The sequence below is a fragment of the Periplaneta americana genome, chromosome 12 (genome assembly GCF_040183065.1).
Source record: "Periplaneta americana isolate PAMFEO1 chromosome 12, P.americana_PAMFEO1_priV1, whole genome shotgun sequence".
In the NCBI taxonomy this organism is placed as follows: domain Eukaryota; kingdom Metazoa; phylum Arthropoda; class Insecta; order Blattodea; family Blattidae; genus Periplaneta; species Periplaneta americana.
In genome coordinates this window covers 64,088,347-64,103,467 of record NC_091128.1, presented here as the reverse complement: position 1 = coordinate 64,103,467, position 15,121 = coordinate 64,088,347, and the positions used below count along the sequence as shown (strand labels likewise).

At 37.4% G+C, this 15,121-nt stretch overlaps 1 protein-coding gene across 1 annotated transcript in view; it reads left to right on the top strand.

Moving 5' to 3' along the window:
- The window catches only part of RhoGEF64C (Rho guanine nucleotide exchange factor at 64C), a 599,366-nt gene that overhangs the window by 529,033 nt on the left and 55,212 nt on the right, over positions 1 to 15,121 (top strand). Inside the window, exons 6-7 of the mRNA XM_069841434.1 lie at positions 523 to 897; positions 12,745 to 12,867. Of these exons, the coding sequence (XP_069697535.1) occupies positions 523 to 897; positions 12,745 to 12,867 (498 nt within the window). The remainder of the gene's footprint in view (positions 1 to 522; positions 898 to 12,744; positions 12,868 to 15,121) is intronic.

The window sequence follows — 15,121 nt, the reverse complement described above, 5'->3', positions numbered from 1 at the left end:
TGAAATTGAATTAGACATTGAAAAACGAGATGACAAATTGAATTCATTTGAATATTATTTACAATTAACGCTAATTATTATTATAGTAACAGAACATAACCTTCTGCGACAGTATTGGATTTCCAGCCTCCGTGACGTTTCGCTAGTTGTCTTTCGATTGCATATCCGAGAATAATCGATACTTGCGCTTTCATATTGCTACAATGTTGCTTTCTGATTGGTGGAACACCTGAACTTTAATGAATAGGTGTACTTCAATGAGGTCCATTAAAGAGCTTCTACCAGGTGTATAATTACTACATTTCGGCATGGTCGAGCATAAAGATATATTTTATATAAAGTTATTTGTCTCAGGGACCTTAGTAATCCAGTTTTAACTTTATATTAATATTATTACTTTCCAATTCAAGCTCGTAAAAGCCATTATCTGAGTTCTTGAATAAAGTGATAGGTCACAAGAGTTTCGCCAGCAACAATAGTTGGTGTTGAGTCGGTAAGTTCTGTTGATACTTTGTTGATCAGGTTACCGACAGCGGCGTTATGTTCGCGCCTCTGGTTTGCCGGAAGTGCGGTAAGAAGAGAGCAGAACGGAAGGAGATCATCGCGGAGATCGTGGAGACAGAGGTCAAGTATGGCCGCGATCTGCAGATTATCATGGAGGAGTTCTACAGACCGATGTTGGTGGCAGGTCTGCTGAGCCCGGAGCAGCTTTCCGCCATCTTCCTCAACGTGGAGGATCTCTTGGAGCACAACGGTGCCCTGGCGGAGAAGCTGCGTGACAACATGGAGATCGCCCTGGAGCAGGGGGACGAGGATCTCCTCACCGTCAACATCGGAAAGCTGTTCCTAGAGGCCGCTCCCATGCTCCACGCCTTCGAGTCCTACTGCACGCGACAGGTAAGAGGCACAGAATTTTTGATTATGGAAATTTAATCGAAGTGCACTAGTTATGTTCTATAATTCGGGTATAGGGACGCGTTTAGAAGAACACTACTACGAGAGTTGAGTAAAACATATTGGCAACAGTGCTATAATTTTGAAATAGCATTATTATCAACAGTAATCTCACTAGAGGTTTTGATTTATCTAGAGAAAATCAAAACTCGAGTAGGATTTAATTGACTATTACACGATTAGAAGAAAGTATATAAAGATTAGAAGTAACGAAGTATTCCAATACTACAATAAAATATTGACTTACGAAAGTACAACTGTCTTCAATATATTATTGTACCATCTCAATATCACAAATATTACTCTAGATGGCAGTAGTGTGTTATGATTAGTTTTTTTTCTTGTTATCAGTTGTGTCAACTATGGAATCTTCATTGAACTCTGTGGACGGTTACTAGTCAAGAAGGCTTTGTTGATTCAGTTTCATTTTTATTAAAACAGTTACAGTCCACTTCAATTATCCGGATCCCAGTAATAAACGTCACTTGACAGATGATTTTCAATAAATCTTAATATTAAGCGATATCTGATACCATGACTATCCTTAATATCATATAGCAGAAGCTATAACATAACCTAAATAATATAAAGAAGTGTTAGAAAAATTTTAATTAGGGATGATGAAATAGGCTAAACAAGAAAAGCTTTAATTAACAGTGATGAAATAAAAAATAAACATGAATAATTTTAAAAGGAACAGTTATTGAAAGTACAATTTTCAAATTTGAATGTTTTAGTGATTGGTAGTTCAGTTGATGTTATATTGGACATGTGCGTAAAAGAAGTGGAACTCGTTGATGTACATAGTGTATTCCTCAACTTATTCAGGTTTTCCGAATGGTGCTCTTCATTTATTTGTAAATAGGGTTTCAGGGAAGAAGCATAGCTGACCAGTGATCTTTATTAATTCTTGTTCTTGAATGCTAATGCGAGTCATATTTTAAACTGCTGTGCATCGACTGGAGTGGTTTGTAATTTTTTTTTTTTTTTTTTTTTTTTTTTTTTTTTTTTTTTTTTTTTTTTTTGACGTCCAGACCAGTGCAGTTTGAAATGTTGGCAAACAAAGAAACAAAATGCTAGGGATAAAATTGGTTTTATTGGTTAAAAGTAGTATGACGTAGTAAAAGCGTAATTGTCAGAGGAAACACTCTTTACATTCCTGCCCCTCCCATGTTTACCATCTTCTGCCACATTCGTAGAAGGCATCGGACATCATCGGCGCGTCCATATCTGTTGATGTCCCGAAGTGGCCACGCTACAGCATGAATAATGGCATCTCTTGTGTTGTAATGCTTCTCTCTAAGTGGATTCTTCAGTTTGGGGAAGAGATCATAATCGCATGGACTCATATCAGATTAGTATAACGGATGTTCCAATACTTCCCAACGCTAGCGACGCAGACGATCGGCTATTCGTTATGAAACCCACCTTCGCCTGAAGGAAAGTAGAAAGTGGACTGAGAAGCTTCCTTCTCTCGCTTCGCTTCTACTTGCAGCTAGCTAGCTTCCTTATCCACACCATAAGGTTCTTACTGTAAGCTGTGGTGTAACATGCATTTGATTTCACGAGATAACCTATAGCAGTATGACTCCTTGCATTGTCATGAAGGATGATTAGGGGTACTTTCCAGAAGTTGCCATCGCTTTCTCCTTAAAGTTGGAGGAAGATATTGTTGCTGGAAATTGCTGTAATAATCAGCGACTACCATCCGCCTTGGTGGTGCAGTATTACCCCATAGATGTCATACGCCACAATAAATAAATGCGCTACAATTTACGTCCTCATGATGTGCTTTGTTCATCATGAACAAACCTCAGACCCTCAGACCAGTGCGGAATTTGGTTGTTTCTAAGTCGTCAGCATGTTTTCAACATCCTGATTTGAGCGCATCACAGATCTTTGCGACTTATTATGTCTCGGTTTCTCATTCGCTCCACATCGCACAAACTTCTTGAATAATGTGGTTGTAGATTTCACGGTCTTTGTCTCTTTAAAGTATGTTGGGAGCGCCCAAATTTGTGAAAATATCCAGCATGGTATGAGCCACTTGTCTGCGCTTTTAATTTTCAAAGGTGGCAACTGTACAAATTTAGAAGCATGATCCGGTACTCAAGAATGAATTTATATTCATAGTCAGATTGACTCTGCATGTCAATAACATCGACCTGACATCTTAAGTTTATCAACAGTAATCTCACTAGACGTTTTGATTTATCTAGAGAAAATCAAAACTCGAGTGGGATTTAATTGACTATTACACGATTAGAAGAAAGTATATAAAGATTAGAAGTAACGAAGTGCTCCAATACAATAAAATATTAATTGACTTACGAAAATACAACTGTCTTCAAATGTATTATTGTACCATCTCAACATTACAAATATTACGCTAGATGCATGCTAGATGACAGTAGTGAGCAATGCCTTCTCGTCGAGAAGTTCTCGATCTATACACGATGGCAATGTTACTAGTCAAGAAGGCTTTGTTGATTCAGTTTAATTTTTATTAAAACCACTACAGTTGCATTCCACTTCAATTATCCGAATCCCAGTAATCAACGTCACTTGACAGATGATTTTCAATAAATCTTAATATTAAACAATCTCTGATACGTGACTATCCATAATATCATATAGCAGAAGCTATAACATAACCTAATATATACAAGTATTAGAAAAGTTTTAATTAACGACGATGACATAAAAAATAAACATGAATAATTTTAAAAGGAATAATTATTGAATGTACAATTTTCAAATTTGAATGTGGTTGGCGGTTCAATTGATGTTATATTGGACGTGTGCGTAATAGAAGTGGAACTCGTTGATTTAGGCCTACATGGTGTATTCAACTTATTCAGGATTTCCGAATGGTGCTCTTCATTTATTTGTAAATCGGATTTCAGAAGATACATAGGTATGATCAGTGATTTTTATTAATTCTTGTTCTTGAATGCCAATGCGAGTCATATTTGCTGTGCATCGACTGGAGTGGTTTGTAATTTTATATATATATTTTTTGACGTCCAGACCAGCGCAGTTTCAAATGTTGGCAAACAAAGATACAAATGCTAGGGACGCGATAAAATTAAACAAATGCTAGGGACGCGATAAAATTGTGCGATAAGCATCCATGATTGGTTGAAATACGTCCTTTCGTACCGTTTTATTGGTCAAAAGTAGTATGACGTAGTAAGAGTGTAATAGTCTCTTTAAAATCATTGGCCGCTCTACAAGTCCTAATAGAAAGAATGCTAGAATGCTATAGTCACCGCGTTCATTTATTGTACAGACGGCATCACTTTTCTTTTGTGTTTAATTAAGGCATGCTGAGGCTGTGTTATAATATTGCGCTGTCTATCCTTTTCCGCTCCAATCAAAATAAATCGGCGCCAGTTCTCTGCCAATAATCTTTCAGCGTTTCGAAATGGTATGTATTTGTCACCTACACGTGATAACTATAAGTGTAAGAAAAGTTTATAAAAACGCAAAGTGTCGCTTAAGATGCAAATGCTCGTAACTCTGAAAATAGTCGAAATTGAGTTTTTGGTACCGTTGAATTCGGCTAAGTGATGCGCATCTATAGTCCGGGTCAGCTTACTTCATACCCTAAGGGTGAAACCTAACCATTTTCCCCCCATTACTACATATGCTAGTGAATTGTGTGGTGATTTTCTAGTTTGCAGGTTGAATTTTCTTTTGTCAAATTCGTTTCGAATTTCGATACTCACAAATACTACAAATGGTAGCGATTTTGTAATTGGTATGTTGGCAGCTGAGACAAGTATCGACAATATTTGTCGCTACTGGAGTTCCATGAAATTAAAATTGTACTAGATTTCTGAGCCGGTTACTGGAAGCTAATGAAATTTGAACATACTAATAATTAATTAATATCAGTATTAATATGAATACATAATAGTTATTTTATATGTTGCTTAGTAGTTATAATTAGAGCTAGGATTCGTATATAGTAATTGCTAATATTTTTAGTTGGTATAGTTTATAAACATGCAAGCCATGCCCCCCACTCATACTTGCCATTCTTGTCATTCAGTATTTCCATTAGCGCTAATGGTCTTTAATCCTCTTAACCACCACTTACAAAACAGCGGGGGTTTTAAAAGCTGCATTGTCTAGTCCTTGTGACTTTTCTTGCATTTCGAATCTTGTCAACCAGGTTTAAAACCTTCTTAACCGGCATCACATCGATTCAACTATACTCGGCGTCATTCTTAACTCATACTACATATAAATCCTAGCTCTAGTTATAATTCAAGACTATAGTCAAGTAAGCTTTCGGAGTTAGTACTAATAACTTCATGTAGTCAAACAAAATACATTTTTAGGTTAAGTCTCGTGAATCAATTGTTTAGTCAACCGATGCAGACATGGCTGCCTGGAGATTGAAACTTTAGCACACGTCTTGGGATTCTGTGAACAGGAATTGCTCTTGAGGAACTCTAGACATCATCTTATAAGATCCAAAATTGCTGCCGCATTAAGGAACAAGGGCTTGACAGTAGAAGAAGAAATCTCTTGTCTAGCTGAAAATGGGTCAACGAGACGAGTAGATATTTTGTCCACACACCTGTGAAGTAACGGTTAGCGCGTCTAGCCGCGAAACCAGGTGGCCCGGGTTCGATTCCCGGTCGGGGCAAGTTACCTGGTTGAGGTTTTTTCCGGGACTCATTTCACCGGCATTATCACCTTCATCTCATTCAGACGCTAAATAACCTGAGATGTTGATAAAGCGTCGTAAAATAACCTAATAATAATAATAATAATAATAATAATAATAATAATAATAATAATAATAATAATAAGTAGATGTTTTAGCGTACAATCCTGACACTAAACAGGGCATCATTGTGGACCCCACGATACGTTTTGAAGTAGAATGTCATCAGTCAGCTGAGGTCCACCTTGAGAAGAAGTGCCTACAGTCAACTATTTCAAGCTGAAATATGCCTTAATTCACGTTGAGGTATTCGGCTTGCTCATAGGTGCTCGAGGGACTATACCAGCTTTTTTCGAAGAATTTCGACGGTAGTTTGCTTTGCCAACATTTTTGAGGATGACATTGTGATAATTGTTTAAAAAAAATCCTGCCAAATCCTAATTAATCACATGGTGCCACATTAATAGCAATTGTAATTTTTCACGCCCTTTTCTTTGTTCCCCTTCTTTAAAATTTAATATCTATGTTTACATATGTATATTAATTTTTTTTAGGATATACTGAGTCCGTAAGGGCTAACCTCAATGGGGGGCAGTTCAATATTATTATTATTTAACATATCAACCATATACGCACATTGGAACTAACTGTAGCTGTCAGTTGCTGTACACCTAAGGTATGTGCATATGTGCAGTCTGAAGAAAGGTGAATGTCCATGAATGTTGAAGGTTATATTCGTCAGTAGCTAAAACTAGTATTTTATTATCTTCACGGAGGCCGTACTACTCCGACAAAGAGTTTCTGACCATGAAAGGTTAATAGTGTTGCCGTCTTGACTACTGTCATCAACGCCGGCATTATAATTCTCTTCATTGTGTACATCTCAGTTGCCTTTCTGATACTTTGCTGCAATGGATCTTACGGTATGCTCGCAGGAAGGCTCGTCAGCCGAGGAAGCCTAGAGACAGGATGGTTGTAACATTATGTAAATGGTCCTCCCCTCCCTTCGTAAGGTCAAAGACGTGAGGGTTCGATAGTTTACAACTCCACCCCTTCTCCGCCGTCTTATTACTAGACAGTAAAAACTTCTCAACCTCAACGCGATGGACCACGACACTAGAAAACTCATCTCGCGTGTTTCCAGTATAAACAAAGAATATAAAGGTCATATGCTTCTACTGCTTGCCTCTTGTACCAATTAACATTCTTGAGTGCAGTTTCAGTGAGATGCAGTTCCCTTAACCCCAGTCAAGTACTTGCTCACTATACAATAGAGCACTTGGCACTCTACAACAATTTATTATGGTCACAGTAATGTAAACAGCATAACAATCGGCTTTCCATATTTGAACTCTTTGGGCCGTTTTGTCACCAATTTTTTTAGTGGGTTATTTTACGACTCTTTATCAACATCTTTGGTTATTTAGCGTCTGAAAGAGATGAAAGTGATAATGCCGGTGAACTGAGTCCGGGGTCCAGCACCGAAAGTTACCCAGCATTTGCTCATATTGGGTTGAGGGAAAACCCCGGAAAAACCTCAACCAGGTAACCAGGAATCGAACCCGGGCCACCTGGTTTCGCGGCCAGACGCGCTGACCGTTACTCCACAGGTGTGGACTTTTGTCACCAAACTTGCTAGTATTTTTAATGAAATTTAGATATCCAGAAGTAGCGGAACCTTCAGGCCATATAGTATGAGGTCGCCTTACAAAACAACGAAGGACCATGAGGGAAAGATAAATCTTAAAGTTCATTTCCTTTAATGCCCTTAATTACCGATTGAATATTATGTACATTTATGCATTTCTACATTTATTTTTTTATTCTTACGAAAAAACGTCCATCTAAATATTTATCGATTAACAATTTTAACACTTGCTGCATTCAAATTCGGGCATAACTTTTTACATACTTTGTATATAGAGGGTGGTTCCGGACTGGTGCTACAAACTTTCAGGGATGATGGGGAAGGGCACATGTTTCAATTGGAGATCAGGAAGCATGGTCCGGAAATGACTAAGTCGAAAGTTATAAGCAAAAATAGTTGTGTGGAAATGGAATTGTAATTTGGCACCACGTGCCCTCCTCTTAACCTTTGGAACAGTCGTGGAAAGATGGTGTGGGCCGGATGTCTCCTACGTGGATACTTGTCCCGATACAATCTGTGAGCTTGTCTACTCTTCCCATTGGCTCATCCGTATTCAAAAATCAAGTCTGCATATTCCACCCTCGTGTACTTCTCCATTTCACTAGGACTGATCGACTGGACACTGCAACTTGTACACATACACTGCTGTCTGCAGACGTGCATATCAGGACCGACCATGTCCGTTATACATTACTCTATTTGCGCTGCTTTAGTGTAGTTTCCTGTCCCCATCCCTCAGACAGCGCACTGAATGGAATACTGTAAGTAGACAACGTAAACAGCGTCAGATGAATACAGTATGTGTAAGATGTACAGATAAATATACATAAATAAGGTGTACAGAGGAATGAAATTATTTAATTTCCACACAACTGTTGTTGCTTGTAACTTTCGACTCGGTCATTTCCGGATCAGGGTTTCTTATCTCAAATTGATACATGTGCCCTGCCCCATCATCCCTGAAAGTTTGTAACACTAGCCCGGAAACAACCTTGTATACAGGGTGGAAGTGAAATAATCCTGCAGATTGAAAGGGACGATAGGGTGCACGTAAATGAACAGAAAATCTTTATTACGTTTTGTGATTAAATGCACGGTTAATTAGAAAATTAAGTTGGATGTTTCAGCAGTGTGGCAACATCACCGCTAACACACTCTTCTCGTGATACAGATGTAAGAAATCAACAAACTCTGGTCTGTCTCGTTAGGTGTACCTCCCTCTCTGACTACAACGTTGCAATCTGTTCGCACCATTCAGTAGCTTGAAAATTGTGGTTTTTAAATTAAATTTACAGGAAAACCGTCCACGCTATTGAAATAGGTTATGTCAAAAGGATGAATGATTCTTTATTAGATTTTCTATCGATATGCACAAATATCACGATCCAACTCGCAAAGTTATCGAATAAGTGGGTGTTAAAAGTTTGGAAAAAGCATTTTTTTCTGAGAAAACTATGAACTTTCCACTAATATGATTCTACACTTTTTTGTTACATACAACATAAGCTATTCGCTCTGAAAATTTGCAACGTTGCTTCACTTATAATATATGTAGGCCTATATGCATACCCAGTGTGCCCCATAACTTTTCGTACACTCCCATAACTAGCGTATTTTAGTGTATCTAAATAGTAATATGCGTTACAAGAGCGGTATGTTGAAGTTTTCATGTTCGAGGAAAAGTTTGAAATAGCGAAACGTAGTTGAGCTTTTTTAATTTCCGAGAATTGAAAGAAAACATACCGCTCGTGTATCGTACATTATTTTGTGCGAAGATCGTTTATTACATACCTGAAAGAGGAATTTCTAATTAGTTGCAATGAAATCTTCATCTTGGTTTCTGTTCAATGACGGCAAATTTGCAAAACAAAAATATCTATCTTCAACATTGTTGCTTTAAAATGTTTTCTGTGTTTACTATACTCCAGCAGGCCGTGATATACGTCTGTCTTTCCCCCCCCCCCCCCAGTCTATAAATGCGAACTTAAAACAAATAGTAAGGTTATGTAATGATTTATTTTTCGTTTTAATATTTTAACAATATTATTTATATAACATATTGCAATAATAACATCGGCAAGTTTAATTTTACCGGTCAAGGAGATGTTTAGAAATGGAAAATATCTTTGACATCTAATTCTGCACATTGAAATTAATTGTTACATTTATGCAGTTATTCAGAGTCACTGGAGTTTACTTAATTTTTGCAAATATTTAAAAACAATAATTAACAGTGCAATTTAGGTGAAATTGCAGTGTTAAGTTTCCAATTTATAATTATTACTATAATGGACGTCTCTAAAAATAATATGTTAAAAGCCTAAAGCAGTAAAATCAATATGTCACTTAAGCGGTAAGAAGAGGGAAATTGTTATGTGCGTTAGGTTGGGAATATTGAATGTGGAATTTTAGACTTTCCGCGGATTGGTTTTGTGCGGAAACCAAGCAAATACGCACGATCTCGCACAAAATAATGTTGTATATATTATGTCGTGTTGTTACTGAATATTAAACAATTTCATAGTAAGACAAAGTTACGTTTTTTAAGAGAAAACATGACATTTTTGGAGAAAAGATTAATTTTTCTTTTTTTTTTCTGTAAATGGTTCCTAATACCCTACTCTACATGTTAGCAAAGTTTCAAGGAGAATATTAAAAATTGTTTTATTTATTTATTTATTTATTTATTTGTCTTACAGAAAAATATCTGTAATATTGACAATTAATATTCGAGGAGAAAAATCTGATCCGGCGCCGGGGATCGAACCCGGCTCCTTGGTTCTACGTACCATGCGCTCTGACCACTGAGCTATACGGAATTCAATCCATAGCACCGGACCCAACTCTCGTCCTTCAGTGTTTCCCTTAATGGCCTGACTCCAAGTTAGGCATATACGTTGACGTTTTATGTCCAAGTCAACTGCCACTATACAAGGGGCGCACTCAACTGAGTGACTGTTTGGCCAGGATTCCTCAGTAAAGTGCACAGTAATCTGTACAGAGCAGATTTTTTTCCTCTAATATTAATTGTCAATATTAGAGATATTATTCTGTAGGACAAATTAATAAAAAAAAAATCTTTAATATTCTCATAGCTAGCAGTGCATATTTCTGTACACACATATGATATGAGTAAGTAGAATACAGCAGACGTCCACGTGAAGTTTATTAATTCGTTTCAGATTTGGATTATTGATTCGTATCCCAAACGAAGAAATACGCTTATAAAATCAGATAATTTTTAGTTTGTTACTTCTTTCAATTAAAATTATAATTTTTAGCTTCACCGTCTTAAAATGAGGGGAAATTTGTGAATTTACAAAGAGAAATCCCATTCATCGTATGTCACGCTGTTACATAAAATAGCACTTTCATTAGTAACTGTGTAAATGCATAATGAGAAATGTGTCATAGGCCTATACAAGCTAGTAATTTTTCATTCTTTTAGTCCCAAAGAATAGTGATGATCAAGGCCCGGATCTTGGAGACTTGTGTTGCTGCATGTACGTAAGTAACCGACTTCAATGTCAACATAAACTCATTCCAACCCCGCTTCCGTAAAGGAGGTACTGTCAGATCCGCTTGAAAAGTGACTTCAGTCTAGAACAACATATATTTTATTAATAACCTTGGAAAATGCATTGAATTTAATGGTGTGCTCTGTACATTTTATTACAGTGTATGACTATGTACATTCGAAGGTTTTCGAATTGAAAACTTTTTCGATTGTCAGTTAGAACCGATTTTAAGCGCGAAAAACTTATTTCCACGTCACAAGACGTGACGGGTGCAAACTTAAAATACTGAATGTATTCACTGTCACTATTATGTGTTTGATTTTCAGTACTTGCTAGCTGATCACGTATTTGGCAAAGATCAGAATATCCAACATTTTTGTCAATTGTTTTCAGTTTTTGTGTCACTGCTTGGGTGGGCCCCTCCCTGACTTGATCTAGGGCTGTGGACAAGTCTTGTACTACTTTAAGAGACTTCGATATTTCCATGGCACTTGTTTCCAACAGCTTAATACATTTTGACAAATCCTTGAACTTCTGTTCAATATACATAATGTGGTCTCTTAGCTGTTCCGACACTAACTCTTTAGCTATGGCAACTGAAGAACAATCCTCACTATTGAGCACTGCTAACACGTCTACTATTTTTTCGTAGTATTTTGCATAGTAGCTTGCAGCATCCAACCAAGTACCCCAACGTGTTATGATTGGCTTTGGAGGTAAGGGAATTTCTGGTGCTATATTTTTAAATACTTGTAACCTAGTAGGTGCCTTTAAAAATATTTTTTTTCATATTTGATATGAACCGATCCACATCTGGATAGCAACTCCTCACAGTCTCGGCTACTCTGTGAAGACAATGAGCAAGACAAGTCATGTGACAGATGTAGACAATGAGCAAGACAAGTCATGTGACAGATGTTAGGGTAGCTTAATTTTATTTGTCTGCCTGCTTTCATCATGTAAGCAGCGCTATCGGTGACTAGCAGGAGGATATTTTCACGTTTAACTCCGTCTGGCCATAAAAGAGACATTGAGTTTTCAAATAGTGTTACAATGGATGCATGATTCACTTTATCAAGTACCTCTGCGGTTAACAAAAACTTTTCACCAGGTCCATCAGGACTCAATGTTCCGACAACGACATGTGCTACAAATCGCCCTGTTTCATCAGTCGTTTCGTCCACAGAAACCCAAATCTTATTATTTCCTACCGCTTTCCTTATTTGATTTAAAACATCTGCATAACAATCTGGCAGATAGTTTTTGCGAAGAGTTGATTCGGAAGGAAGTTGTTTTTCTGTATATTTTTCTATGAAGTTCTTAAAAAAAACATTCTCTACTTTATGGAATGGAATGTTGGCCCCCCACCATCATCTCACAGACGTCCCGAAAAAATGTAGACTTCCGACTTGAGAGAGAAGTAGATGGAACTTTTGTTTATTTCCTGCTCCAATAAAGCTACACTTGCCTTATGGTTTTTTTTGTGTTGCAATGTCTTTCAATGAATGCTCATGTCCAGCCTCTAGTTTGTGTGCGGCACAATCTACAAATTATAAATTCTCCATTCGAAGAAAATATTTCACCACCTCCAAATTCCTCCACGAAACAATTCACCTATAATTCAAAGTAGTATTGTTAAACTTTTATAACACCACTTCTAATAACACATATGTTGTGAGTTCTCAAAACGTCCGCTTACCTGCACTTCTTTGAATGTAATTGCTTCGCCATGACTCGGTTACCTCGTCCGTATGCTGTACTTGTATGTGCCCGCTTTGTTATTAGTTGTGACTGTCACTGTGCGCTTGCAACGCAAACTACCAGCACAAACCCCCCGCCCTACCTGAAGCCGTAGTCGCGCGGAGAACACAGACGTACCGAACATCCGTGGCCTGGTGATGATTCACAAGTAGTAAAATGATACTCAACTACTCTCTTTGCAGGGTGGAGCTTCTCTCTTGCTGTCCAATCTGGAGAAGGAAAAGGAACTGCTCAGGATCTTCCTCAGGGTGTCACAAATGGAGAACGCTGTTCTGAGACGTATGAATCTCAACTCCTTCCTCATGGTAAGTTACCTAAACTTATTCAACTTGCAGAAATGTAAAACAGTAACTCTACATGAGGGCAAACTATGAGCTAACGGTTTATTAATTCATTTTATGTGTTAAATAGTTTGTCTGAGTAACATATTATTGCTTCGGGAGTTTTTTTTTTCAGAAAAGAATATAAAGAAAAAAATCCAGATCACTTTAGCACTGTAGGATCAAGAATTGTGCTTTATGAGTTCGTGTAAGAAGCCTACATGTAGATTTGAGATATAAAAAATTATTCTTTAATATTACATTTTCTGTGGAAAGTAATCTATTTGCTCCCTACTACTTTCTGATCTACTCTCTGTAGAGCATGACATTGTTTCATCAATATTTAAATGACTTTTACATCGGAGGAAGTCGCACAATTTGCCAAATTATCTTGGGTTATAGGTGATATCTAAGAAATCAAAGGGAAGTTCAGCATTATCTTCCATATTTCATATAACTTTACTCTATCTGTTTAAGTCATTATTGAGGACTGATGTAAACAGTCGACCTCAATTAACGGATGTCCAAAAATGGCGTGATAAATTAACGAAGTGTATTTCCACATTGGTTTACTTCTTTATTGTTTATTATTGTTCCGAACTCCTGCTAATTGTATTTCCATTAGTTTGCTACTTTAGTGTTTATTAGTGACTATTGTTCCGAACTGCTGGTCATTGTATTTCCACATTAGTTTACTTCTTTAGTGTTTATTATTGTTCCGAACTCCTGCGCATTGTATTTCCATTAGTTTACTACTTTAGTGTTTATTAGTGACTATTGTTCCGAACTCCTGCTCATTGTATTTCCATTAGTTTACTACTTTAGTGTTTATTAGTGACTATTGTTCCGAACTCCTGCTCATTGTATTTTCATTAGTTTACTACTTTAGTGTTTATTAACTTTAGTGTTTATTAGTGACTATTGTTCCGAACTCCTGCTCATTGTATTTCCATTAGTTTACTACTTTAGTGTTTATTAGTGACTATTGTTCCGAACTCCTGCGCATTGTATTTTCATTAGTTTACTACTTTAGTGTTTATTAACTTTAGTGTTTATTAGTGACTATTGTTCCGAGCTGCTGTTCATTGTATTTCCACATTAGTTTACTTCTTTAGTGTTTATTATTGTTCCGAACTCCTGCTCATTGTATTTCCATTAGTTTACTACTTTAGTGTTTATTTGTGACTATTGTTCCGAACTGTTGCTCATTGTATTTCCATGTTAGTTTATTTCTTTAGTGTTTATTATTGTTCCGAACTGCTGCTCATTGTATTTCCATTAGTTTACTACTTTAGTGTTTATAAGTGACTGTTGTTCCGGAGTATGAAGTGAACACAGTGACAGGAGCTCAAAATTATGCAGACGCTGCAACGTGAGACTTCATTTCTAATATGACTGTATTTCCCTCCCTCCATTCGCTCCGACTCGGGTCGGTCTCCCTCCCACAGTCGAACCTTCTCCTCTCTCGCGTCGACGAGCTGTAAATATGCATCCACAGATAGTTGCTAACCACTAGGATCGCTACTATCGCCTTATTACAGACCATGCGAAATAGTACCTGCACAGTCTATTGTTCCTAGTACCCTCATAAATTCAAGCTTCGTGGCTGCATATACTAGACTGTGCTGTAACTATAATATGTGGATGGCCGTCGCGCGGAGGTTTGAATCGGACTCTGAGGTGACGGTTTTCCCACAGTCCAAGTCCTTATTTCACTTGGCATATACCTGCAGCCAGGCTTACTTCTAACCGGTACGTGCCACCGTTAGGGGCTCTATAATCTTTTCGCTGTAAGAAAAATCCTAATGTTAACAATAGCACGTGACTGAAGTGAGGCTTCATTGGCCGCTGTTTGGCGCCATAGATTCTCAGTACGTGTTCCCGCCTACTGTTGTACATTCTGTTTCATGTTAAACATTTCCCGTTACTCGTCAAGTAGGCCTAACCTCACTACTATGCATTCGTTTGCTTAGGAAACATTTACTTTATAATTATTGTAGGCTAATTAAATTATCAAATAACATATTATATACCTTTAAGACTATTTGTTTTCCTCTCCTTTTGAGAGGGTTTCCATTCTTATGTTTAATAACCAAACACACCGAGGATACAGAAGACATACTTCAGTACCACGTGCTTACGTGAACAACTACGAGCTCAAGTGATGCCAGCTTGTTACAAGAACAGACTACCTCGGTATTACTGATGGTATTCATCCGCGTTCATAGTACATAACAAC